Source organism: Hylobates moloch, unplaced genomic scaffold (assembly GCF_009828535.3).
Source record: "Hylobates moloch isolate HMO894 unplaced genomic scaffold, HMol_V3 SCAFFOLD_3, whole genome shotgun sequence".
Lineage (NCBI taxonomy): Eukaryota > Metazoa > Chordata > Mammalia > Primates > Hylobatidae > Hylobates > Hylobates moloch.
Genome location: NW_026652278.1, coordinates 67,049,151 through 67,075,449, shown reverse-complemented (window position 1 = coordinate 67,075,449; position 26,299 = coordinate 67,049,151). Strand labels below are relative to the sequence as shown.

Sequence of the window (26,299 nt, the reverse complement as noted above, 5' to 3'; positions counted from 1 at the left end):
GACTAGGCCATTGCCAGGCCAGAGAACAGAAAGCAGGTGGTACAGACAACTCAATGTAGGCAATTTGCATATGGTTTTTTCCTTGGGACTTGCTGGCTCTGGAGCTACCAATGGAAGGATGGACAGATGGGCAGGGGATCTGGACCCAAGAAGGCTGTCACTGCCCCTGAGGAGGCAATGATTCCTCTGAGATGCAGCTCTGGATCTTGGGGGTGGAGGGCATCGGGTGTTTGCTGAAACGGTTTCCAAAGCAGGTAGGGTTGGCGCCTTGAAAAGGAGCTGTGTGGCCTTGGGCAGGTCACATCCTCTCTCTGGACCTTTTCTGTCTGTTTAATAAAGGACTTGGCTTGATTTCTAAAGTTGTTTCTAGCTCAGGGAGTTTGGGAGGTGAGTTTGGGAAAGTGGGAAATGTCAGCATCCCCTCCCCAACAGGGAGGCTGGAATTCAGCCCCTTTCCTGCAATGTGGTGCTCTTGTATTCTTGCCGGCAGGTAAGGGGACTCAGGAGGGCTCAAGGCTGGGCCCCTCACCAGTAGCGAGTACTCACAGCTGCCTCCAGGCCCTGCAGAGCCACAAGACGGACACAGTGGCTTTCCTTGACAGTCATCTTTATTTGAATATTTGGGGCCTTCACCACTATTTTTAATGAAAACAAGCACAAACACATGATGGAGTGTGCAGTCTGCAGGGGCTGGGAGTGGAGAGTTTGAACAGAGTTGGGCCTTGGAGCCCCTCCTGCTCTGAGACCAGGTCTGGGCTTGGGGAGGGAAGGTGGGTTTGACTTCCTCTGGTCTCTGGAGGGAGGAGAAAGTCAGTGCTTCAAAGGCCCTCTCAGCTGAGCCCTTCCTGTCCTGCCCTGGTGTTGAGGAAACAGTGCTTGAGGTTTCTGGACCATGGTCCTTGGGCAATGCCTGTGTCTCACCCTTATGTAACCCCAGGAGGCTCAGTGGTGGGCAGTGTCGTAGGGAGAAAGGAAGTGAAAAGGGGGAGGGAACTGGGCCCAGCTCAGCAGCTCTAGCCCCCTAGGGAAGGGGTTGGCAGGGCAATTGCTCCCCTTTCTCTAATTCCAGGCCCTCCCCAGCTGCTAGGCCCTGGGGCAGAGGAAGTCTGGTTTTAAGGGTGTCCTGAGCAAAGCCAGTCCAGGAAGGGTTGAGATGGCGTGGTGCTCTAGGATCTTGCCCTTAAGGGACCTCCCTTACCTTTGCCAGAGGATGTCAGGGTGAGAAGGGCCCAGTATCCACCTGATTTCAGTTGGCTTTGTACCTCCCCTGGTGGAAGGGAGCTCATGCTGTGCCAGCAGGAAGGGCCCTGGGCTGCCTCCCAAGGTGGGGTCACAAGGCCAGAAGCATGCCCAAGGACCTGGGTTATGTCCTGGCAGCCTCTGGGGCTCCCATCCTGGGGGAGTTCCCTGGCTCCAGGGGGACTGAGCCTGCACAAGGTCATTTAATAATAACATGATGCCTCAGCCTTCCTCTGTTGTAGCCTTCCCTGCCCTGAGAACAAGGGCTAAGGGCCTCCAGAGAGCCCATGACTTGGATCAGGCCACCCACAAGGCCCCCAGAACTCCTGGCTCCCATTGAGTCCTGATACCCTGGTTCCTGACCCAGTCAGACTCTGGGTGTCCTCTGCCCCTCAGCCTAGGAGTCACCTATTAGCCCAAGATCCCTAAAGGGCCAGAAAAACCCCTAGAAACTTCAGCTAGACTGGGGTAAACTGAGTAAAATGTCTGTGCTCTCCCACTCCTGCGATCCCTGGTCCTGGCCACGAACACCTCCGCTCCTCCATCACACAATCACTCACTCACTCATTGGTTTGTCCATTCAGATAAAAGTGCAATAAAACCTTCTCCAAGCCCAGCTTTGTGCTAGGATCTCAGAAACATCAGGGAGAGGTTTGTAGTTTCGCTCTGGAGGGCAGAAGAGCCAGAAGAAGAACCAACTGCTTGGTTTTCTCAGGCTGGAGGTGGTAGCTGAAGGGGATGTGGACAGTAAGGGTTTGCCGGGGAAAAGGAAGGGTCAGGACATTTTGTGAAGTGGGAGGACTTGAGCTGAGCCCTGATGGATGAGAAGAATTAGGAGAGGAGAGACATTCCAGTGGTGCCAGCAGTGCTGGGTGTGGGTGCAAGAGCAGAGGCACTAGAAGTTAGGGTGCATCAGAGTGTCCTGCAGGTATCCAGGCACCAGGGAGGGAGGGCGGGTGCACAGCCAGGCGGACAGCTGAGGCCTCTGCTGGAGGGGAGCTTGCAGGATGTGCTGTGGGGCACGCCAACAGGTGTTGCCTGCATATCTGTGTGTGTCCCGGGGTAGGGATGTGCTGATCCTGGCGTGTAGTCCTGCACCTGTTCTCTGTGTATGCGTGTGTGTGTGTGTGTGTGTGTGTGTGTGTGTGTGTGTGTGTTTGCATGCACTCAGGGTGCCTCAGGCTCTGAATCTACAGTTAAACTACTGGCTCCAGCTTGCCTAGCTCTTCACAATGTCAGATTTCATTCATTCACTCATTTACTCACTCATTCCACAGCTGGGAGTGCCTACCACATACCAAGCCCTGGTCTGGCTGGAGGATGTAGGGTACAAGTCTCTGTCCCCAGATCAAAGGCTGGTGGCTGAGGGCAGATGCAAGCCACGGTAACGTCTATCACGCTGTGAGAGGTAGATTTACTTCTTAGGCTGCGCAGCAATAATAATTTCTCTCCAAAAGGACTGGGGGACGGTAGAACGGGCTTTAAACTGCCGATCAAGTGGAGCTGACTCGCTGGGACGCACGCTGGCTCCCCACCCACGGGGCCGGCCTCCGGGAAGCCCCTCCCAGGCGGCCCTTGGAGAGGCAGTTCCCCCACACGGCCCCCCGGGGGCGCTGCGCGAGGGGGGCGGGTGCCTGGAGCGAGGCGCTGGGGCCATCGGCAGCACTCACTCGCTCGCACTCACTCGCGGGAGGCTTCCCCGCTCTGGCCGCGTCCCGCCCGCTCCCCGGCACCAGAAGTTCCTCTGCGCGTCCGACGGCGACATGGGCGTCCCCACGGCCCCGGAGGCCGGCCGCTGGCGCTGGGGATCCCTGCTCTTCGCTCTCTTCCTGGCTGCGTCCCTAGGTAAGGTCGGGGGAGGCGGGGCGCTGGGGAAGAGCTGGGAGAAGACAGCAGACTGGAGTGGGAACTGTGGGATGGGGGCGTCCTGGGAGCCCTCTCAGCCTGTGTGACCGTGCACCCCACTACCCCACTCCACCCACCGCCCAGAGGCTGCTGGGACCCCTGGGCAGGGTGCAGTAGCAACTGTGCCAAGTGCCCCAGCTAGGCATCGGGCACATCTGCATGCTCTGACAGCTGCCCAAGTGGCAGGCAGGGCTGTCCCCGGGGGGCTGCCTGTCCAGCCCTTCCCTGCCCAGAGAGCCCGGGGCACAGGTAGCTTCTGCAAAGAAATAGAGGCACAGGGTGGGGGTGGTCAGTGTGTTCTGGTGGATATCGCTGGCTTTTGACAGCTGGCATCTTTCTGCCCCTCTAGTCTCAGGGCTCTAGTGTTGCAGAGGACACAGAGGGCGTGGTATGCTCAGCCAGTGCCCCATGCCCTGGTGAAACCCCTGGCTGAGCCTTGGTGGGCACTGGTCACGGTGGTCCACTTTCAGACACAGAGGCAGCACTGTCCACCTGGTCCCTATTCTAAGGGTCTGATGGCCCAGGAATAAGTGGTCAGCTGATTCCTGCCATCCTAGCAAGGCTGCCACTCAGGGACCAGTGTGGAGTACTTGGGGGGATGTGGGACACTCTTCAGCTCAGCTACAAGCCCCTTCTGGGTCCCTGGATAACTTACGGCATCTCTCTGGCCTCAGTTTCCTCAGGTCAAACACAGAAGCCCACACAGGGAAGCACCATTTTCCCCTTCTAAAGTCCAGACTGTCAGCATGTTCAGATAGTATCCTGGCCCCAACACAGGGGCTCCTGGGCTAGAGGCAGAGGCCCTGGTACCCATGGCCTGGTTGCCTGGTTCTTGCCTGCCCAGAGCTGAAGAGGCTGGATCTCTTCAAAGAGCCTGTGGAACCAAACTTTATGGGGAGGGCCCAGGGAAGGTATGAGTCATGCAGGGACTCGGAGGGAGGCAGGAGGGAGGTGGAGGGCTTGGCAGAGAGACCCAATGGGCAGGGTGGAACAGAAGGAGAAGGTGATAGGATAAGAGGGAGAGGAGGAGGCTGAACCTGGAAGATACCTTAGCAAGCCGGGTGCCCACGGGCCACTGGCTATCTCAGCACTTGGAGGCTGGCCTGGGCCTCTGAGGAGGAGGAGGGCTCCACATGTCACAGACACAGCCGCTGTAAGCCCCAGGGTGGATGCTCCTCAAGGTGACAGTCAGAGGGAGGAGGGGAATGGGAGGTGGAATGGACAGTCTCAGCACCAAGGCCATGGATCATGGCAGGGCATGGCTTCCAGAAGGAACAGAGGACGGTGGCAGGCAGGCAAGCCAGCATCCCACCTGTCATGGGCCACCTGCCGTGCACTGCCCTCCCAGGTGACCCGGTGAGACCCTTCCTGCTTTCTTGCCCACTTCCTGCCCTCACTTGGCTGGGCTGCCCTCTGTTCAGCAGCCCCAATTTGAGAAACATTTCTAAAGATCCAGGGCACAGGGACCCAGCTTGCAGAGCACCCAGTAGCAGAGAGGCCCCAAGAGGAGCTCAGGACACCTTCCCCTATATTGCTTATATGGCCAGGGGCCTTTACTCCCAGAGGTCTTGGCTACTCAAACAACATGGTACACCAAAGGGTCATCTCTTCCTGGGCCCAGCACAGGGAGATGATTTAGGCTGACCGCAGCTTTCCACTGAAAGGAGTCAGAAGCATTTGAATTGCTCTGGGACCTCAGTATTCTGAACTGTGACATGGACACACTATAATAGATATTCACCCAACTCCCTAGGACAGTGTGCACTGAGGGCGATAGCAGATGGGAGGCCTGGTTGCAGGCATGGTCAGCAGGATCTGTAAGCTGAGAAGATTGATCGCCAGCCTGCCAAGGTGCTGGGTTGCCCTGGGTATGTTGCCCAAGGTCAAAGCCTTTATGCCAGGAAAGGTGACATAAAAGTGGCCGGGGCCAGCCTGTTCTCCAGCTCTTGGGGTTGGGCCAGCACTGAGGAGAATGGTAGTGATGAATGTGGTGTTCAGAAGCCCAGGAAACACCAAAGATACCCCTTTCCTGGGCCTGACTCAGGATGAGATGGGTGGAGGGGTACACTTAGGGACCAGGACCCAGCAGATCTCAAGGATGGCAGAGCCTCTTCTTCCCACAGACATTCCCAGGACCTGAGGCAGTTACTCTCCTTGCCCTGTCCTCACAGGCTGACTCAAGACTCCCAACCTCTGGGACTAGCACATTTAAGTTCATAGAAGTGCACTGGGGCTAGGGATGAGAGACCCCATCTTCTCCTTCACAGCATACCAGGCTGCAGGGCCTTGTTGAGTAACCCAGTGCTGCAAGCCTCTGACGCAGCAATGGTCAGCTCTTAGGAAATCCACAACCCACTGCCCAGAGGCTCTGGAGTAGAGAGGAACAGCCTTGAGGCCAGTCCCTGGCATGAGGGGTCATCTACCCAATGCCAGGGACACCCAAGGGCTAGCAATACCCGGAGCCCCTTGCTGAGCTGTACTGGTTGTTCGTGCTTCCTCCCAAGCAGGGCAAAGGTTCTGCTGGGGTCTGACCTTCCTGGGAGAGGGTGGTCCAGGCAGGAGTGTGCTGCTGAGATGCTAAAGGGGGCACCTCCCTATCCGCACACAGTGTATGCTCAGGCCTGAGCAGATGAAAGGAAGAAAGGGATCCTCAAGGAGAACTCGTTGGCAGTGAGCGAGCCCCACATACCAAACTTGAGGCCCCAGGCTTTAGCCAACCAATGACCCAGGGTCAGTCTGGTCTCCTAGGGGAGGGTGGGCCAGGGATCAGCACTGTGGCTTTCAGTGGCCCCACAGATGCCCTTAGCAGCAGTCCCGGCATGCCTGTGTACGGTGAAGCCAGGGACCTGCGTGCCACGGCTTCCGTACAGCCCCCTGCTTAACTCTTGGGCTTTGTGAGTCACTCAGACCTAGGCTCAAATCCCAAGATGGGCATTTACTGCTCTGTGGTATTGGACAAGTTATTCAGTATCCCTGAGTAAGTTCCCCTACCTCTAAAATGGGAAGATGATACCACCTCCCTTGGAGGGCTACTGTGAAGAGCCAATGAACGAACACTTAACACAGCACCCGGCTCCTCGTGAATACTGTGCAGTATTATGGTATTTTTTGGCTTCTGCAGGCCACATGCCATTGGCTTTCTATCTAAGCTCCTTGCTCTCTACAGGGCCTAATGGAGTGCCCAGGGCCTGGGAAGGCATTGGTGAGCTTCACTGGGACTAGATTCTCCAAAGCCTGGAGTGTGAAGGGTGCATGGGCTGCGTCCAGCTACCTGTGAGCCCCTGTGGGCCCTCACAGTCTGAAATGCCCATGGAGGTGCCTGCAGGTTCTCTTCTTAAAGTTGTCAGGAGATGGGGACATTGCAACTTGAAGGCAAGCCTGGCCCTGGGTTTGCTTATCTTGGTGGATCTTTCTTACATCTGATCTTTTTACATTCAGTCCATTCACTTTGGCTGGCCATCACCAAAGACAAAGACAGTGGCCACCATCTTTCTCATCAGTAATCCAGTAATGAGGCTGCTCTGCTACTTACCAAGCCAAGCAAGCCCATTCCTTTAGCCTTTCTGCGTAGGATCTTATTTCCCATGGGGACCTGGGGTCAAACCCTGCCTCTGCTGTTCACTCATCATGGGAACACAAACACACACTTCCGCTTTGTCTGTGCAATGGACAGGTTGGGTGACGTGGTCTCAGTGAGGCTGACCACCCTCCTCTGAAGGGTAATTCCACAACGGTGTTTCCCTAGCTTCAGTCATTTGCTTATCACCTTTGTGATCTCTGCAGTGTCTGCCTTTCATAATATTTACTTATTTTTTTCTTTAAATCTATTCATTCTTTTATTTGAGTATGTAGATTTTTAAAAGGAAATTTTTTATTGCTGTCATTAGTGGAAAGCCAGTATCACTTGTCATAAATAGAACAAAACCATAAAAGAACATAACAGGAAAACCATATAAGGGTATTAAATTCTAGTTGGAAACTTTAGCCTAGGAAGGCTTGGAGTCTGAAAACTGCTGCTTTCCCTTGCAAAAAATTAAAATAAAATAAAATTTAAAAAGAAAAGGAGATTAGCAAGTGAGAGAAAGACGTTTTAGAGACATATTAGCATCAAATGAGACTTTCTCTTTGATGTAATCAGGACTGAAATAATTGAAAAGGGAATAACCTCTTCTATATATGATTCAATGTTATTTAATGTAAAACCAAAAGTAAAACTATGTGGTAGACGTGGCCAGGCAAGCTGGGCTTTCATTGGTCATGATATTTGTCCATCTTCAGGAAGGAGGTGGGGCCTCCAGTCAGTCCCCAGCTACCTCTAGTCTCTAGAGAGTAGTCAGATGGCACCAGACCTCCAGAGGCTGACTACCTGGGTTCAGATCCTGACACCATTACTTATTAGTTGTGAGGCTTTGGGCAAGATACTAATCTGTCTGTGCTTCCGTTCTCTCATCTGTAAAATGGAGATGATACTAGTACCTACCTCATAGGGTGGAAGGATTACATAAACTAATCCATGTAAAAGTGTTTAGAATGAGGCCAAGCACAGTGGCTCATGCCTGTAGTCCCAGCACTTTGGGAGGCTGAAGTGGGAGGATGTCTTGAAGCCAGGAGTTTCAAGCCAGGAGACCAGCCTGGACAACATAACGAGACCCCGTCGCTACGAAAAATTTAAAAATTAGCTGGGCCTAGTGGCATGGGTTTGTAGTCCTAGCTACTTGGGAGGCAGGGGTGGGAGGATAACTTGAGCCCATGAGTTCGAGGTTACAGCGGGCTATGATCTCATTGTCACTGCATTCCAGCCTGAGCGAAGAGCAAGACCCTAGCTCTCTAAAGAAAACCAACCAAACAGCCAGGCACAGTGACTCACTCCTATAATCCCAGCACTTGGGGAGGACGAGGCGGGTGGATCACATGAGGTCAGGAGTTCAAGACCAGCCTGGCCAACGTGGTGAAACCCCGTCTCTACTAAAAATACAAAAATTAGCCAGGTGTGGTGGTGGGCGCCTGTAGTCCCAGCTACTCGAGAGGCTGAGGCAGGAGAGTTGCTTCAACCTGGGAGGCGGAGGTTGCGGTGAGCAGAGATCTCACCACTGCACTCCAGCCTGGGCAACAGAGCGAGACTGTCTCAAACAACAACAACAACAAAGCCAACCAAATAAGCCCATAGAATGATGCCTGGCACAGAGTAGTAGGGGGCAAAAAGACAAGCTGGACCCTGAGGACGTCTTCACGGCATAGAAGTGTGAGGGTGGCTGGCTGGAGCCGGGAGCCTGAGATGCACACAGTCCTCCTCCAAAAGGGCCTGGGGAGTCTGGGAGAGGTTCATCCACAGAAGCATCCACGGGCCAGGACCTCTGGCCAGCTGCCTAGGCCCTCCCCGGGGAGGCACGCTAGCCTCCAGCTCTAGCCCCGGATGCACGGAGGCTTTCCCAAGGTGCTGGAAGTGCCGCTTCCTTCAATAGAGCCTGGCTTCCCCTTCCCAGCCCCCTTGGTCTGATGTGAATGGACACTTCCTGCGGGGGCAGGTATCAATAAACACATCTGAGATGCCCTTTGTCCTCACTGGCCAGAAAGCCCCAGGGCAGACTTGCTGGCTTCAGGCCCTGAGCCTTTGCCTTGTGACGCTTCCTTTCTTAGCCTTAGCAGACCCAGTCCTGATTGATCCATGCCTCTGTTTCCCTCTGCATCTTGATAAAGACAGAACATAGTCTTTTCCTGCAGCCCCAGCCCCAGCCTGTGGACCATCCTGGGGGATGGGGCCTGGCGGGGAGCTGGAACCAGGTCCCATTCTCTTTGGGATGTCCTGTGAGACCAAAGACGGGACCTTTTGCATCTAGTGCAGGGCCAGCCACAGCAGGCAATTAATAACTGTTTACTTCACAACCCCTAGCAGCTGGTCAGAGTTCAGCTGTTTGGGTGGGGCTTCCTAGGCCGGACTAACCAAGCTTGGGTCCCACCTCCAAAGACTAGGGCGTTGCCTTGGCGACTGTGGGCTAAGCTCACGCCCCGTCATGAAAAATACACAGGCCTGTCCACACCCACACACACCCATCCCGTGCACACTCACAGGGGTCACCCGGGGCCTGCTGAGTGGAGAGAGGTGAAGGTCACAAAAACTGGCGTCTGAGAAGATGCCAACAAGAGAGCTCCTTTCCCTTGTACTGGGACAGAAACATCTGAGGGTGCCACAGCTAGAAATCACAGGCACAGGTCCAGGCCCAAGTTCTGAGCAGATGCCCCTGATGGAACTCTGCATCCCCACAGCCTCCCTGCCTGGGCCTGGCCCATGTTAGGACCTTGGTAAATATTTGCGGCATGAAAGAATGATGTTTTCAGCTTGGGTCTGAGGCAGAGCAGGAATGTTGCACGGAGGGCGTGGAGGTCAATGCACGGTCAGTTCATTTTTTCTGAATAGCTGAAGGATGAGGCATCAGCCCCGCCTGCCCACTGGAGGGTTCTGGAGAGGTGGGTGGCTCTTCCTGTCTGCAGTGCTGGCCTGTCCACGGTGTGAATCTCAGCTCAGTCACACAGCGCTGTGTAGCCTTGGGCAAGTCACTTCTCTGAGTCTGTTTCCTCATCTTTAAAATGGGGATGATACCACCCATGTTGGGAGTGTTATGAGAATTAAATGTGACAGGTATAAGATGCTCAGCAAGTGCCTAGCACATAATACATGGTCATAAGACAGCTCTTCCCTCCTGCCCACAGGATTTTAGAGCTGGAGGGGGCCTCTGAACATGGGGCAGCCCTCAGGTTAAGATGAAGAAAGGGAGGCTCAGAGAAGGGTGGGATCTGCCCAAGGGCACACAATGAGGGCACAACTAAGTGGACACTGAGGCCCCAGGACGTTGCAATCCAAACGAGAGTTTTATTCTTGAGACTCAGGCTTTCTCAGGTTCACGGCACTTTTCCTCCAGGTGGCCCTGCCTCCTTGCCTAGTGGCAGGTGGTGGGTGGGGGGCGGGGTCCTGGGTCTTGACAGCAGCATGGCAACCGGACGGTTCCGCCTGGCACATGCTCAGGCCCAGGCCCCGGGTCATTTTCCTGTCCCACATGCTTTTGGCCACCCTGGAGCCAGGGGCTTTCCTCCCCACCCACTTTCCCCGGTCTCCGACAATGACCCAGGTGTCCGAAAGGATCTGCTCCTGACAATAAGCAACATCCTCTCGCCAAAGAATTGTAATTTTAGCCGGGCTGCACAGCTTCCCTGACAACACACATGCATGTGCACAGATGTGGAGTCCGCGGGGCATGTGCAGGCCCCTCTGTGCGCTGTGTGCTGCCCCTCTCGCCCATGCCATGCCTTCGAGTGTCCTCCTAAGGACAGGCTGCCGTGGGCCTTGTGCCAGCCGGAGTCTCAGACACAGTAAATGGAGTGTTTTCTGGCCTTCCCTCCCTCCCCAGGACAAACCCCCGTGGACCCTTGGTTTGTCCTGGACCCTCTCCTGTCTGGCCCTCTTGCTTGAAACTGAGCATCCTCCCCTGCTCCCCAAACTTGAATCCTAGGACAGCTTCTCCTTTTTTCTAAAAGGGGAACAACTCCTTTGGGACCTGTGGGATGGGTGGCCAGTGTGTGAGGGGTGGGGAGGTGTGGGAGATTGAGCAATGTCCCCTCTCCTGTACTCCCTGAACTCTGCTTTCTCTCTGATGCTCCCACCCCCCTGCGCATCTCAAGGAAGTTGCCTCCAGGGGAGAACATCCCTTCCCCACTGCTGCGGGTGCTATGGGTACAATCCTGGGGTCATTAACCCCACTGCTTAGAGCCTGAGGGCTCCCAGCTTGGTGCCCTGCCCCACCTTGTTCACAGGGACACTCAGGCCAACAACCACGCTAGCCCCACTTGTCCACACCTCTGTCCACTTGAGGGCCCCCAACCCCACCCAGCTCAGCTTTGCGCGTCTTGCTTTGGCCGCCAGCTCTACTCTGCCTGCCCTGCCCTACCCACCTCTGGCCTGCAGCCCTGCGTCTGCTGAGCCAGCCCTTCGGCCAGCCCCCAGGGTGTGTGTGCTGGTGGTAAATACTACCGTAGCTGAAGCTGGAGCTGAATTCAGCTCCCAGCCCTGGGGTGGCTCTGGGGTAGGAGTTGATGTCAGGCAAAGGGAGAAAGGGGCAGAAGCTGGGAGAGGTGCTGGTGGGACTTGCCACACGGCCTGCTGGGGAAGGGGGCAGCACAGGGCCCCCTTGGGGCAGGTTTTGTTTCTTCCTGGGAGCACGTGGGAGAGCCCTTTCCCTAGGTCCTCCTCACTTCTGTTTCCTGGCAGAGCCATAGTTTTGCAGCTACACCCACCCCATTCAGGTGTGAAGCGGGGACGTCCAGGCCAGCATGGACAAAACCAGGGGCACAGCCAAGCTTCCTGGGGCTCCTTTTCCACTGAGTCTGCTGCAGGGTAAGGGCAGTGGGTTAGCAGTCAGAGGAGAGTTGGCTAGTCCCTGCACTGCCAGGCTTCCCCTGGGGACCCTGGGTGGATCATCTCTCTTGAGTCTGTGGGTCAGATTTGTAGCATAATGGGTTTGGGCAGTAGAGTCCCACACCAGCTAGCCCAAGGAGCCACACTCATTCATCACAAACTCAAATGTCCATAGGACCGAGAAACCACGGTGAGAGAGCGAAGCAGGCCAGGTGGAATTATTAGGGAGTAGTACGGACTGTGGCAAACTGGAGTGCCAGTGTCCCCCAAAAGCTGCTACTGAGCCCCAGCTGACAGTTGCCCTGTGGGAAAGCTGGTTTAGCGTTATCTTCTGATTTTCTAAGGAGAGCTGGAAGTCAGAAATTTCATGTCAAATTCCTGGTTTTTAAATGTTGCCATCTCAAGAAAATTAAAAAGATTTTGAGGATCGAATGAAAAATGTGTGAAGGCTGGATGTGGCCTGTGGGCTTCCAGTTTCTGGACTTTTTTCATCAGTATAGTGTCTACGTGCCTGACTTTAATTCTAGCTCTAGCACTTGCTTGCTGTGTGATCATCAGTGAGTTACATAAGTTCTCTGTGGCTTAGTTTCTTCATCAGTGAAATGGGAATAAAAACAATACCTTATGGCATTGTTAGATATGCCCATGAAACCCTTAGCATAGTGCACGACACATGCTGTGTCTTCTTATTACGGTTCTGCCTAGATCCTGCGTTACCTGAAGTCCCCCATGCTCCAGGCTTTGAGTTCATACGCTCTGGAACTTTGGAACTTCAGTCCAACCACTTTCCCTTTCTGGGTCTCTGTGTTTCTGCCTGAAAAGGAGACCTGTATCTTGCCAAAGAAGTTCTGAAATCTCTGCTCACCCTGACAATGACTCCAAAAATCTGGGGCTCCCAGACTTGGCTCTCTGCCTAAAACTCCACTCCTGCACACATGCCGTTTGGGGCTTTGGTGCCTTTGGAGACTCTTCTTTAAATACAAGCGCCCCAGGATCGGATCACAAGTTGTTATCAGTCATTCACACCTTAGCAGGAAAGACTTTAAAGCTGGCTTCTCCATCCCACTGTGCTTCTCACTCCTAGGAGGCACTTCTTGACTTGCTGAATGAATTAGAGACCTGTCTAGCTCCCAAGTGCCAAGCACCAACTACTCGCATGGCACTTACAGAACACTTCATGTGAATTATTACTAACCCTTGCCTCAACTCTGCCAGGGAGATGTTTTCATTTCTGGGAAAAACATCTGTGAGTGAGGAGTTGGGGCTCAGCATCTAAGTGGCTCACAGCTACTGGTCCAATGCAGGCTGGCCAGCTCCAGAAGCCCCACCAGGCTGCCTCCCTCCTGACTGGGCAAGGCTTTCAGCTCTTCTAGTGGGTCCTAGCCTGCCGCCGAGGGTCCTGGGCTCTAAGGGCAGGGAAGGGGCACCTGAAGGAGGATGTGGTGTTATCTTGGTTCTGGGTAGTGCCCCTGGCTGGGCCAATGAAAAGGATGTATCAGTTTGGATTCTGTACATAGTTCTAACCCTCCTTCCCTCTCTGCTAGACCCACAACAGCCTGACATGCCATTTAAAATAAAAATACTACTGGCTGGGCGTAGTGGGTCACACTTGTAATCCCAAGACTTTGAGAGGCTGAGGCAGGAGAATTGCTTGAAGCCAGGAGTTCAAGGCCAGCCTGGGCAACAGAGGGAGACCCCATCTCAAAAACAAATAAATAAATAAAAATAAAAATAACACTAATGCATAATAATTGTAGCTATCCCTCAGATGTCTGCAGAGGGCATTAGAGCTCACATCTTGTGTTCTCGTCTTTCCCTCATCTAGTCCTCTCACAACCCTGCATTGTAGCCAATAGTTTTCTCATTACACAGATGAGGAAACTGAGGCTCATACAGTTAGATAGAAATGCGGCCTCTAACCAATATTCTGTTTTCAAAAGCTCATGGTTTTGAGGGTCAACCCAATTAAATGCTGGAGGATTGGGATAAGGGACCAGGGAATTGCTTCATTTGCTTGGTGAAAAAAACCAAACAGAACTAGACAGTTTTCTAAGGTTGGCTGGAAGGACGTGCATGGATGAGATGACCTTTCATATATTCTCTGTCCTGGTCCCTCAGACACTGGGTTTTCCCATTTTCACACTATCTTGCCTAGGACACCCTTTCTACTGGCTGAAATCCTATCTATGCACCAAGTCCAAAGACTCTCCCTCCTTCAGGAAGTCCCTGACTGTCCCCAGAAGGCTGTTTCCTCCCTCCTCCAAGTGCCCTGAGGGCTGGCACTGGATTGCCTTTGCCATGGGATTCTGCTGTCGGGAATGCAGGCCTCGTCTGCTCAAGGGGAGGCCAAGCATTCAGCATGCAGGTGAGATGCAGCACCTGGCCCAGGCCTTGCACACGCAGGTGCTCTCTTAGTGCTCCCTGGCGAGGATGGGAAGGCATGTTCAGTCCTAGGAGTAGGAAGGGGCAGAGGTGTTGATGGCCCCTACAGAGCGGCCAAGGACAAGGAGGTGCTGTTCGAAACAGCCTTCCTGCTCCCCAACCTGCCTCCCACCCAACAGGTTGTGCATACACTCTACTGGGAAGAGGCACACACCCGACTGCATCGCTGCCCTCCGAGTCTCTCCCTGCCCTGTCCAGCATCCAGGAGCACCCCTAGTTGGGGAAGCTTCTGTGGCTCCCCCCACAACGGCCTAGGATGGAGTGGGGTTTGTGAACAAATACAGAAGGCAGTCTTAGGGAGGTCAGCTGACATGCCCTGGGCCTGCAGCTGGGAAGTAGCAGAGGCTAAGGTTCTTCCCCGCTCTGGGGTTGCCAGGAGTAGCGCTGGATCAGTCAGGTGACAGGGCTCTCCTCTCTCTGAGCAGGTCCGGTGGCAGCCTTCAAGGTCGCCACGCCGTATTCCCTGTACGTCTGTCCCGAGGGGCAGAACGTCACCCTCACCTGCAGGCTCTTGGGCCCTGTGGACAAAGGGCACGATGTGACCTTCTACAAGACGTGGTACCGCAGCTCGAGGGGCGAGGTGCAGACCTGCTCAGAGCGCCGGCCCATCCGCAACCTCACGTTCCAGGACCTTCACCTGCACCATGGAGGCCACCAGGCTGCCAACACCAGCCACGACCTGGCTCAGCGCCACGGGCTGGAGTCGGCCTCCGACCACCATGGCAACTTCTCCATCACCATGCGCAACCTGACCCTGCTGGATAGCGGCCTCTACTGCTGCCTGGTGGTGGAGCTCAGGCACCACCACTCGGAGCACAGGGTCCACGGTGCCATGGAGCTGCAGGTGCAGACAGGTGAGGGCATCCTGCACGTGACAGCCTGGCGTGTGTGGAGGGCTGCCTGTCTGATGGTGTGACCGTTCATGACACTGTGCTGGGCAGAGTGTGAGGCTGCATGGGTAACACTGGCACTCCAGGGAGTGTGTGGGTGAGATGGGGTGGTCAAGGGTGTGTGGAGTGTGGGTGTGTAGTTAGCTGGAGTGACGGAGAGGGAGGGTGTACCTGGCTCCATTTGTAACAGTGAGACTTTTTAATGTGTGAGGCTGTAGGTACCTGGGCTGGGAGTGTGACTGCTTATGATGACATCATGGCTGCTGTGGGTATAGGCATCAGCGGGACTGATTGGTGCCGTGGGGCATGACTCAGTGGATGGCTGAATGGCTGTTGGGGAATATATGTGTGTGTGTGTCTGTCTGTTCAGGTGAGAGTGCAAGGGCCCGTGGTTCGGATAGAGGTGTGGGCACCAGCGGGTATCCACATGCCCCTGGGAGTGGCATGAAAATGGGCAGGGTGAGAACATGCCAGGGTGTGTGTGGGTGCACATGTGTGCAGGCTGCTACTGGGCCAACACTGCCGAGTAGGCACTAGCGTGAGAACCTGGGGCGGGAGGGGGACACTGGCCTGGACAAGCCTCCCTGGCCTCCTGAGCCTGACACCCACCTAATGGCCCTTCTGTTTGTTCCCACAGGCAAAGATGCACCATCCAACTGCGTGGCGTACCCATCCTCCTCCCAGGAGAGTGAAAGTAAGGGACCATCCTCTTGCCCCTTTTGGGTTCTCTGTTCTCTTCTGTCCTCATTCTGCACCCAGACCCTGTTTGGAACTCTGGTCTCATCACCCCAAGCCCGGTCCTCCTCTTCCTCTGCTGCTGCACATCCTTCTGCTTCCTCCTTGGTGCAGTCCCCAGAAGCCCACTCCCCTTCCATCTGCTCTGGAGTCTCTGCTCCTCTTGACTCTCTGGAGTGGCTGTGCCTTGGCAGTGACCTTTGGCCAGGGGAAGTGCCTCATGACAGGTACTGGGTGCCCCAGGCAGCTAAGTGCTGCCCTGCCCACCAGCCCCCGATGGCTTGGGAAGGCTGGGGGTCCTCTTGGGCCTAGAATTCAACTACTTCAGATTTCTGTGTTCTGTGTTTCTATGTTCTTCAGATGTTCTCTGTTGTATGGGAGGGAGGAGAAAGAGGTTCAGGAAGGGGAACAGAACTACCTTTCCTGAGTTCCCACTGTGTGCTGGGCACTGGACTAAGTCTTTTTAAGTATTATTATCTCAGGGATATATATATATATATACACGCACACACACACACACATATATATATGCACATATATACATATATATATACGTATGTATATATATATATTTTTGAAACACAGTTTCACTCTGTCACCCAGCCTGGAGTGCAGTGGCGTGATCTGGGCTCACTGCAACCTCTGCCTCCCAGATTCAAGTGATTCTTCTGCCTCAGCCTCCCGAGTAGCTAGGATGAGATTATAGGCATGCAACACAATGCTTGGCTAATTTTTGTATTTTTAGTGGAGACGGGGTTTCACCATGTTGGCCAGGCTGGTCTCAAACTACTGACAAATGATCTAACTGCCTCGGCCTCCCAAAGTGCTGGGATTATAGGTGTGAGTCACCATGCCTGGCCTCAGGAATTTTTTTTTTTTTTGGGAAAGACTCTCGCTCTGTCACTCAGGCTGGAATGCACTGGTGCAGTCACAGCTCACTGCAGCCTCAAACTTCCGGATGCAAGTGATCTTCCTGCTTCATTCTCCCAAGTAGCTGGGACTACAGGCATGCATCACCATGCCTGGTGAATTTTTAAAAATTATTTTTGGGGTTAGGTGTGGTGGCTTACACCTGTAATCCCAGCACTTTAGGAGGTCAAGGCAGGCAGATCACTTGAGGCCAGGAGTTCGAGACCAGCCTGGCCAACATGGTGAAACTCCATCTCTACTAAAAATACAAAAATTAGCCAGGCATGGTGGTGCACGCCTGTAGTCCCAGCTACTCAAGAGGCTGAGGCAAGAGAATCACTTGAACCCGGGAGTCAGAGGTTACAGTGAGCCGAGATCGCGCCACTGCACTCCAGCCTGCTGACAGAGCAAGACTCCATCTCAAAAAAAAAAAAAAAACCAACAACAACAAAAACACCCCCAAAATTTGCCTGGCATGGTGGCAGGCATCTGTAATCCCAGCTACTTGGAACGCTGAGACATGAGAGCTGCCTGAACCTGGGAGGCAGAAGTTGCAGTGAGCTGAGATCACACCACTGCACTCCAGCCTGGGTGACACAGCGAGACTCTGTCCCCCCCAAAAAAAAACAAAAAAATCACTGTTGGTAGAGATGGACTCTCACTATGTTGCCCAGACTGGTCTTGAACTCCTGGGCTCAATCGATTTTCCCACCTTGACCTCCAAAGTGCTGGGATTACAGGCGTGAGCCACCACACCTAGCCTCAGGGAATTCTTATAAGAACTCTATGAAGTAGGCATCACCATCTTCTCTGTATCCATGGAAAGAGAGGCCTAGAGATGTATGCTAACTTGCCCAAGCTCACACAGCCCAGGGCGGCATAGCTGGGATCTGGCTGCAGGCCTGCTTAGCTCTGCATACTCACCTTCTTCCCAGCTTGGGGCAGTGCAGTGGGTAGCAGTTAGCCCCCTGGTGCTTGCCAGAGAGGTGCCCTACAGGGTAAGGGGGCACTGCCCTAAGGGTGCCTGACGCTGAGAGGTTGGGTGAGAATACCCAGCAGCTTGGAGACAAAACGCAAGGGCACCTCCCTCTTCTGAGAAGAGGTCTTGGCTCCTACACCCCTCTATACCCTGTATGTGTCAGACATCCAGTGGGGACCAGCCCCTGCTAGGCCCTGGAGATACAAAGGCATCCAGGAGGACATGCACGAGGACCTAAGCCGGAATGGGGATCAGCTAAACCACGGCCCCAACCAAACCCAACTCAAAGGCTACAGTGACTTTTTACTCAGCTACCCTTTTTTCAAACCAACAAACAGGCCAAGAGCAAAATTAGAGCATGCATTTTGGTCAGAGCCATGTTGGTCAGGCTGGTCTCGAACTCCTGGGCTCAAGTGATCTACCCACCTTGGGTCCCCAAAGTGCTGGGATTATAGGATTGAGCCACAATGCCCAGCCCCAGTGCCAGCCTCTTAATATTATCCTTGGGAAGTAAGAGTGTAGCTTGACTATGAAATAACACGAAAGTACAAGTGGGCCTGAGGTGGGGGAATGAGACTAGAGAAGTTGGTGCCCAAGGAGCTCCTGCATTGCTGAGGGGCTGTAGTTTCTCAGTGAGCTCAGAGAAGGAGGGGTCTAGGCAGCTCATCTCCCTTTGAACTTCTTCCCAACTCCCCAGCCAGCAGAATGTGCTGTCTGCTTTCACCCAGCTTCCTCCCTGGGAAACCAGGCAGCCTAACCCTCAGTAGCCGAACTCCCTCCTCCACATATCCCCGTGGGCTACCAGGCAGGCCCTGAACAAAGGCTGCCTGAGCAGGCCAGGCCCCTCCCATCCCACCCTGCTGTGTCAGGGCCTGGCACACTCCTTACTGCGGTGTCGGCAGCTATCTCTGCCAGCGCCTGATCACCTTCCCAGGATAAGCCTGGCTCTGATGGTGAGCGAGTATGCCTGCCCTCCCCTGTGAGTGCCAGCCCAGGCACTGGCCACACTTCAGGGAAGGGGTGGGGAACTGTGGTGAGGCTGAGCTCTGCAGAGATGCCTACGGCTTCAGAAAGCAGCTGGATCCACAGACGTGTCCCCAAACCTCTGCGCCCCTCTGCCCCAGCCTCAACTCAGCCCAGGTTGTAAGGAAGCCTCAGGCTCTCAAAGTGAAATTAAGTCCTGATCTGATAGAGGGTCCACATAGGGGAAATCTCCACCTGGAGACAGAAGTTAGGCAGGGATATCTGGCCGAGCTCACCCTCCAAAGGCAGATAGGGACACAGGTATCAATGAGCAGCTGGCAAAGCTCACAAAATGTTGCTTACTAGCCGTCCAGAGGAAAGCTGCTTTGATCACTAGAAGAGAGTGCTTTGCAACTGGCTTCTCAAATATTGCCCACAATAAGGTCCTTTGATGGGGGTTTTGAAGTACTAAGGTGTCTGGGTTATAGAATGTCTTTACTTTCAATATTCCACGTCAAAATGCAGCCTTGCTAAGATCTGCAGGGAACCTGCTGTAATGTGGAGCGGAACTTGCTTTGTAATTAGCATAGCAACTGTTCCTGTACCAGTGGGTACTTCTAAAGTGCCTGAAAACAGTTTGTTCTCATTTGCAGTACGAACAAACCTCCTGAAAGCTTGTTTACACTGTCGGATTGTAGAGCAAAACAAAAACAGCCTTTATTCCCAAACAAATAGCGCAAAGGCAACATTTAGACCACAGCCATCTACCTCTCAGAGCTCTTTGGGGCGAAGTTGACACTGTGACAAGGTATCCCAGCCCATCTTTTGGCCCTGGGAAAGGCTAAAATTGGGAAGGAAATGCATTTATGTTGGTTGTGGTTCTGAGGGCACGTCTGTTCCCAGCTAAACTTCTGCAGTCAGCAGATGGCCTAAAATAAATCAAACCTCCTCATGCTGTTGGGACAGCGAAGCTTCGTGGTACCACCTTTCTGGAGGGCAATTTAGCAATAGCCTAAAGAAAGTGCACATACTCTTTGGCTCAGCACTTTGACCGCTAGGAATTTACTACAGATTTCCTTGCTGAGTGAGCCAGGCTGTGTGCACAAGTTCATTGCTACATTATTAGTTATGCTGAAAATGGAAACAACATGTCTACCAACAGGGGACTGCTTCAATAAATTTAGTGGGAGCCATGTGATAGAACTCTAAGCAGAACGAGGTAGGTGAGACAGAGAGATGTCCAAGCTGTGCTCAGTGGGAAAAGCATTGCATTGTCATATGATCCTGCGTCTGTTGTATTTGCAGGGAATATAACTAGGACCACAACACAAAAACCGGCACACAGGGATGATCTCTTCAGAGGGGGTCTTGGTACAAGGGGAGGAGGAGATTTGAATATTTTTTAAACTTGTACTTTTTTTGGTAATTTAATAAGTTTAAAATTGAAAAACATTGTACAAGGATTCAAGTTTTTCTAGTTCTCACCCTGCGTGTTTCTCCTGTGACTTGTGTGGCGAGATCAAGGGATTCCAGAGGCCCCGTCCCAGAGCTAAGGAGTCTCTGGGATGAGTTGGGGCTTTTTATCTATTATGATAAAACATATATAATGTAAAATTTGCCATTTCAACCATTTTAAGCCTACAGTGGCATTAATTACATTCACAATGTGCAACCGTCACCGCTGTCTATTTTCAAAACTTTTTCATCACTTAGGCTTCTTTTGACCTTGAGCTCTGTGGCATGGGGTCTGCGAAGGCCCTGCTCTCCCTTTTCAGAGAATAACCTGCAGCCAAGGGTGTTCCCGCTGTCCCTTGTGGGCTGGGATGAGGTCTCTGTTCCCTCTCTCGCCTGGAGCTGCCTGAGCTGTAGGTGACAGGTCTTGTTTCTGTGTGCTCCAGGCGCATATGGCGGCAGGCACAGGGCTGTCTTTGAAAGGAGAACCCCCTTATCTTCCATGCCTCTGTAGGTTGCTGGGGGTCTAGCTGTGGGACTCTGGGGAAAGGCGTGTCTCCTGCTGCCTGACCTTCCCTCTCTGGGCCTCAGTTTCCGCTCAGGAGGAGCAATGGGAATGGGGCTTTACCTTGGCTACCTCTCTGCCCTTTCAGACATCACGGCTGCAGCCCTGGCTACGGGTGCCTGCATCGTAGGAATCCTCTGCCTCCCCCTCATCCTGCTCCTGGTCTACAAGCAAAGGCAGGCGGCCTCCAACCGCCGTGAGTATTCCTACCTGCCTGGGGTGGGTGGACGGTGCGAGTGACCTGCTCCAGCCCCCAGTTCAGCCCTTGGGATTAGCAAAGGCACAATGCAGGCACAATTCCTTTCCATTTGAGAGTTGGGAGCTGCTGCACTTCCCGCCAGGAGCTGGGCAAAATGGCCGAGAGAAAGGAGGCATGCCATTTCCGGGGGCCAAGTGCCCACCAGCCCCTTTGGCTCCCAGGCAGTGCTGGCTTGGCACTCAATACATGTCTTCTGAATGCATGATCATATGGAGTAGCTCAAGTTGCTTTATAAAAATGCTGCCACTCAGATCCTTGGGGGACCTGTTTAAGGTATGGGCGTGCTTGTTTTGTAATTAGTAGCTATTATTGGGACAAAAAATGACCTTTGGAATATCAGAAATGGAAGGGGTCTTACAGATAACTTAGGTCAACGCTTTTCTTTTTCCAGATGAGAAGGCTAAGATCAGTGGGGTTACATAACCGACTGAATGTTACATAACTTAGTAAGTGGCAGAGCTAGGACTCAATCTCAGAGCTTTCAATGCATGCTCTTTCCAGGGAATAGAAGTCCACCATATAATAAAAATGCTCTCACTTACTCCACATTGCAAGTCCAAGAATTTGGTCCTACCATTGTTCCCATTTTACTGATGGGCAAACAGAGGCACAGAGGGGTTAAGTAACTTGCCTAAGGAACCACACAGCAAATAAGTGGTGGGGCTGGGCTTTAAGTCATGGGCACAAACATCTTTCACCTCCCACCCTGGCCAGGTGACAGGGCCCCTTGCCTAGTTCCTGACCCTGCCCATGAGTCTTGGTTAGTCTGAGTCCTCCAAGAAGGGGCTAGGGAGTTTTTTGTCCTTGCCTCCCCTCCCTGGCCTCTTCCCCTCTGCCTGGCTACAGAAGTAACTGAGAAAGGATTGCTCTGGTGCCAGGTGGCTTTTGGCTCGCAACTCATTTCCTGTGGCTGGCCCTTAACAACTTGTCATCTCTCCCTCCCCTCATTCCTGGGGGCCCCCACATGAAGCCCCATAGTGGGTCACTCGGGGGCTGTGGCCACCTCACCCTTGCTTTCAGAACTCCCCTATTCCTCTCCTAGAACCCACCACAACCTACCTGCAGGAATACCCATGGCTGAGGGTGGGTGGGGGCAGGTAAAGGGCTTGGGAGAAGCAAGAAGCAGAAGAGCAACACCAGGCAGCAGGGCAGGGGGAGCAGGTGTTGCTGTGCCCTCCCTGGTGGAAGGCTGGCCCAGAGAGCCTGCTCAGGAATGAGGCACTCTCAGGAAGAAAAGAAAACAAAAGGGCTGGGAGCCTTGAGGAGGGCAGTTTGCTGGAGAGGCCAATAGGTGTGGATTTCCATCCTGCTTTGGACTGAGCCTCCGTTTCCCCAGCTCTAAAATGGGACCAACAACCCTCACCCCAAAGTGTGGCGCAGAGGATGAGATGAGGGAATACCCGTGTGCACCTGCACGAAGCCTGACCCATGAGTTGGCCGTAAGCAATAGCCATGATTCGAATAGATTTCAGGAACTTTTGGGTAACTTCCCTGAGTTTATTCTGTTGTTGTGCCCCTCCCCCACCATGTTTCCCCATCGTAATCAGCAGTAAAGCTCCTTAAAACGAGAAGCATCTGTGGGAGGACGTGGGGTGCTGCATGAAAGAGGGAAGTTGGGGTCACTGCATCTAATTGGTGGCCAGTTTGGGGGGTGGGGTGTCCCAAGGCTGAGGCAAGCGGCAGCAACTTGGATGAGAAGCAGAAAGTGAGTGAAGTGGCTGGGAAGTGATCGGGGACTTGCACCTTGTCAGGTTTTCCTGAGAGATGTCCCCTAGAATGCCACCCTATTAGGCAATGTAGGGGATGGGACAGAGAGGACCAGGAGTTCTCTAATTAGGAACTGACCTTAAACAGTCCCACCCAGTGAATCATGGCTAAAGACCAGAACCTGGCAAATGTTCAAACAAGAGACATCACTTAGCAAATTCAGGAGTTGACCTTTGCTCGATACTTAAATCCTGAAGGTCTGACGCTGTGTAAGTCAAGCCATAGGAGAAAGTGCTGGCTGCCTTTGGCCTCCTGATGGCAAATAGTGTTCTTACACGCTTGGAAAATGCAGATACAGTTTCATTTATCAGTCGTCAAAATGGGCCCCTCATGGAGGCCCCATCTGCTGGACAGACATGGAGATCACTGCTGGACAGCACCCGTGTGAACAGAAATGGAGTCCGGAGCTGCGCAGGGCCCTCCTGGGCTTGCTCCTGTTCCCTGCAGAGCATCTGCCAGCAGAGGTAGGGATGTTGTATGGGGAAGCCTTCCCTTCCATGACCAGCTTCTCTGTCTATCTGTCCCTAGGTGCCCAGGAGCTGGTGCGGATGGACAGGTAAGGCCCATGGAGACCTTCTTGAGAAAACTTCCTGGGCCTGCTATCCAGGAAGAGATACTTCTGTGCAGTAGGGGCCCTGTTTAGCTGTCTAGAGCAGCTGGTCGGAAGAGCCTCTGCCATCTGCTGCTGAAGCCTGCACATCTGTGCAGATTGGCTGTTCTCCTGCCACCCCCACTCAGCAGGCTGAGCTCTGATTCTGCTCAGATGTATCATGCACCCACCTTCGGGTCTCAGTGGTCAGCCTGGGCCAGGATGGGGACAGGGAGGAAGCACTGTCTGGGGCAGACAGTGAAACATGCAAAGGAGGCCAGCGGGCCCAGCCCCAGCCACAGCCCTTGAACTGTGCCTCCTGCCCACAGAGAACTCCAAGGAGAAAGCTGTTAGGCTGCTGCAGGCCACAAGGGCAGAGGCTGAGGGGTCCCAGAGTGGTGCAGCGGGCTGGGTCTAGGGGCAGAGGGGATGGGGACTGTGTATTGGTGTGCTCTGGGCAGGAAGCTGCCATGCAGCCTGGCCTGGAGGATGTGTTCAGGGAACCCAAGTTCCTGCCCCGGTACCTGCAACACCAAACACAAAGCTTCTGTAGGTGTTTGAAAGGGATGATCTTCAAGACAGGTTGAAGGAAGTCCTGCTTGCAACCCACCTAGAATCTAAGAGTTGCAGGGGTCTTCAGAAGTTATCCCACTCCCAACTGGGAAGAGAAGAGAACCCCTCCCCTCAGCTCAAGACAGGCTTTGGGGATGTTCGATCCTAATGCCATCAACTCTTTTGACCAAAGAGAAACTTGTCCCCAAATTCCTGAGGCTGAAGTTCTGGAAGTGTCTGTGATTTTCGGCTTCCTGGCTGTGCCCAGGGTTGATGGTCAGACCACAGGGAGGAGCTGGGGTCTGTTCTGGTGGGCCCTGATGCCCTCAGCTCAGGACAGGTGGGCAGGTGCAGCCCATGGCCTTTTCTCTGTGGGCCTGGCTCCTGCCTTCTTGCTTGGAGATGCTGCTGAGGCTTGGGGATGGGGATGTAGGTGAGAGGAAGGGAGGAGAGAAAAGCCGGGGGCAGGGAGGGCAGAGTTCATGCTCCAGACAGCACAGATGACTTTCCATTCTGGTTCTGTGGCAGCAACATTCAAGGGATTGAAAACCCCGGCTTTGAAGCCTCACCACCTGCCCAGGGGATACCTGAGGCCAAAGTCAGGCACCCCCTGTCCTATGTGGCCCAGCGGCAGCCTTCTGAGTCTGGGCGGCATCTGCTTTCGGAGCCCAGCACCCCCCTGTCTCCTCCAGGCCCCGGAGATGTCTTCTTCCCATCCCTGGGTAAGTGTTTCCTGACCTTCACAGCACCATGACCTGTAAGGTCATGACCTCATGGCCTGCAGGGTGTCGGCCTTACTCCCTAACCTCCCTGAAGAGTTCCACAGCCTCATGGAGTGGGGTTGAGGGGTGAGGGACAGAGGAGCCCCCATTCACTTTGCTTCTCCTTTTTTTTTGCAGACCCTGTCCCCGACTCTCCAAACTTTGAGGTCATCTAGACCAGCTGGGGGACAGTGGGCTGTTGTGGCTGGGTCTGGGGCAGATGCATTTGAGCCAGGGCTGGCTCTGTGAGTGGCCTCCTTGGCCTCGGCCCTGGTTCCCTCCCTCCTGCTCTGGGCTCAGATACTGCGACATCCCAGAAGCCCAGACCCTCAACCCCTCTGGATGCTACATGGGGACGCTGGATGGCTCAGCCCCTGTTCCGAGGATTTTGGGGTGCTCAGGTTCTCCCCTAGAGACCTGAAATTCACCAGCTACAGATGCCAAATGACTTACATCTTAAGAAGTCTCAGAATGTCCAGCCCTTCAGCAGCTCTCGTTCTGAGACATGAGCCTTGGGATGTGGCAGCATCACTGGGACAAGATGGACACTGGGCCACCCTCCCAGGCATGAGACACAGGGCACAGTGGAGAGACTTCTCCCCCATGGCCGCCTTGGCTCCCCGGTTTTGCTCGAGGCTGCTCTCCTGTCAGACTTCCTCTTTGTACCACAGTGGCTCTGGGGCCAGGCCTGCCTGCCCACTGGCCATCGCCACCTTCCCCAGCTGCCTCCTACCAGCAGTTTCTCTGATGGTCTGTCAACAGGTTAAGTCAATCTGGGGCTTCCACTGCCTGCATTCCAGTCCCCAAAGCTTGGTGGTCCTGAAACGGGAAGTACATATTGGGGCATGGTGGCCACCGTGAGCAAAGGGTGTCTTGGGCAATCTGAGGCCAGGCCAGATGTTGCACCACCCACTGGAGATGGTGGTGAGGGAGGTGGGTGGGGCCTTCTGGGAAGGTGAGTGGAGAGGGGCACCTGCCCCCCGCCCTCCCCATCCCCTACTCCCGCTGCTCAGCGGGGGCCATTGCAAGAGTGCCACACAATGTCTTGTCCACCCTGGGACACTTCTGAGTATGAAGCGGGATGCTATTAAAAACTACATGGGGAAACAGATGTAAACCCTGTGGATGGATTGTAAGAGCCAGCTTAAATCTGCACTCTGCTGCTCCTCCCCCACCCCCACCTTCCACTCCATACAGTCTGTGCCTGGTGGAGTCTTCGCTTCAGAGCCACTCAGCCAGGTGGGGGTGATGTTCCCATCTCCTGCTTGTGGGCATGCCCTGGATTTGTTTTAATACACATAGGCAAGGGGAGTCCTTTGTGGAATTGTGATTGAAGGATTTTAAAGCGGGGGAGGAGAGTGGGGGGCATCTCTGCACACTCTGGGGGTAAAACAGGGAAGGCAGTGCCTGAGCATGGGGACAGGTGAGGTGGGGCTGGGCAGACCCCCTGTAGCGTTTAGCAGGATGGGGGCCCCAGGTACTGTGGAGGGCATAGTCCAGCCTGGGCATTTGTCTCCTAGCAGCCTACACTGGCTCTGCTGAGCTGGGCCTGGGTGCTGAAAGCCAGGATTTGGGGCTAGGTGGGAAGATGTTCACCCAATTGCTAGAGGGGTTGGGGGGATGGAAAATGGGAGCAACTCTAGGCTGCCTGGCAGCAGTGAGCCCTGGGCCTGCGGCTACAGCCAGGGAACCCCACCTGGACACATGGCCCTGCTTCCAAGCCCCCCCGTTAGGCCCAAGGGAATGGTCCACTGAGGGCCTCCTGCTCTGCCTGGGCTGGGCCGGGGGCCTTGAGGAGAGGGTAAACATAGGCCCGGAGATGGGGCTGACACCTCGAGTGGCCAGAATATGCCCAAACCCCGGCTTCTCCCTTGTCCCTGGGTGG

General features: G+C 54.1%; 2 protein-coding genes across 3 annotated transcripts in view; one reads left to right on the top strand and one right to left on the bottom strand.

Moving 5' to 3' along the window:
• CDH23 (cadherin related 23) overlaps window positions 1–26,299 on the bottom strand; it is a 76,565-nt gene that overhangs the window by 39,294 nt on the left and 10,972 nt on the right. The window lies entirely within an intron of this gene.
• On the top strand, window positions 2,912–24,641 carry VSIR (V-set immunoregulatory receptor). Its single transcript, XM_032139418.2, has 7 exons — window positions 2,912–3,084; window positions 14,419–14,847; window positions 15,521–15,577; window positions 20,575–20,682; window positions 23,041–23,068; window positions 24,182–24,375; window positions 24,553–24,641. Exons 1-7 carry the CDS (start codon window positions 3,003–3,005, stop codon window positions 24,588–24,590), a joined length of 936 nt encoding a protein of 311 aa, XP_031995309.1. The 5' UTR covers window positions 2,912–3,002; the 3' UTR covers window positions 24,591–24,641.

Bases quoted from the DNA above. Each gene is read 5' to 3' on its own strand.
- VSIR (XM_032139418.2), top strand. From the start codon at position 3,003: ATGGGCGTCCCCACGGCCCCGGAGGCCGGCCGCTGGCGCTGGGGATCC. The intron at 3,085-14,418 runs GTAAGGTCGGGG...CTCTCTGAGCAG, and splicing joins CTTCCTGGCTGCGTCCCTAG to GTCCGGTGGCAGCCTTCAAG. The intron at 20,683-23,040 runs GTGAGTATTCCT...ATCTGTCCCTAG, and splicing joins GCAGGCGGCCTCCAACCGCC to GTGCCCAGGAGCTGGTGCGG.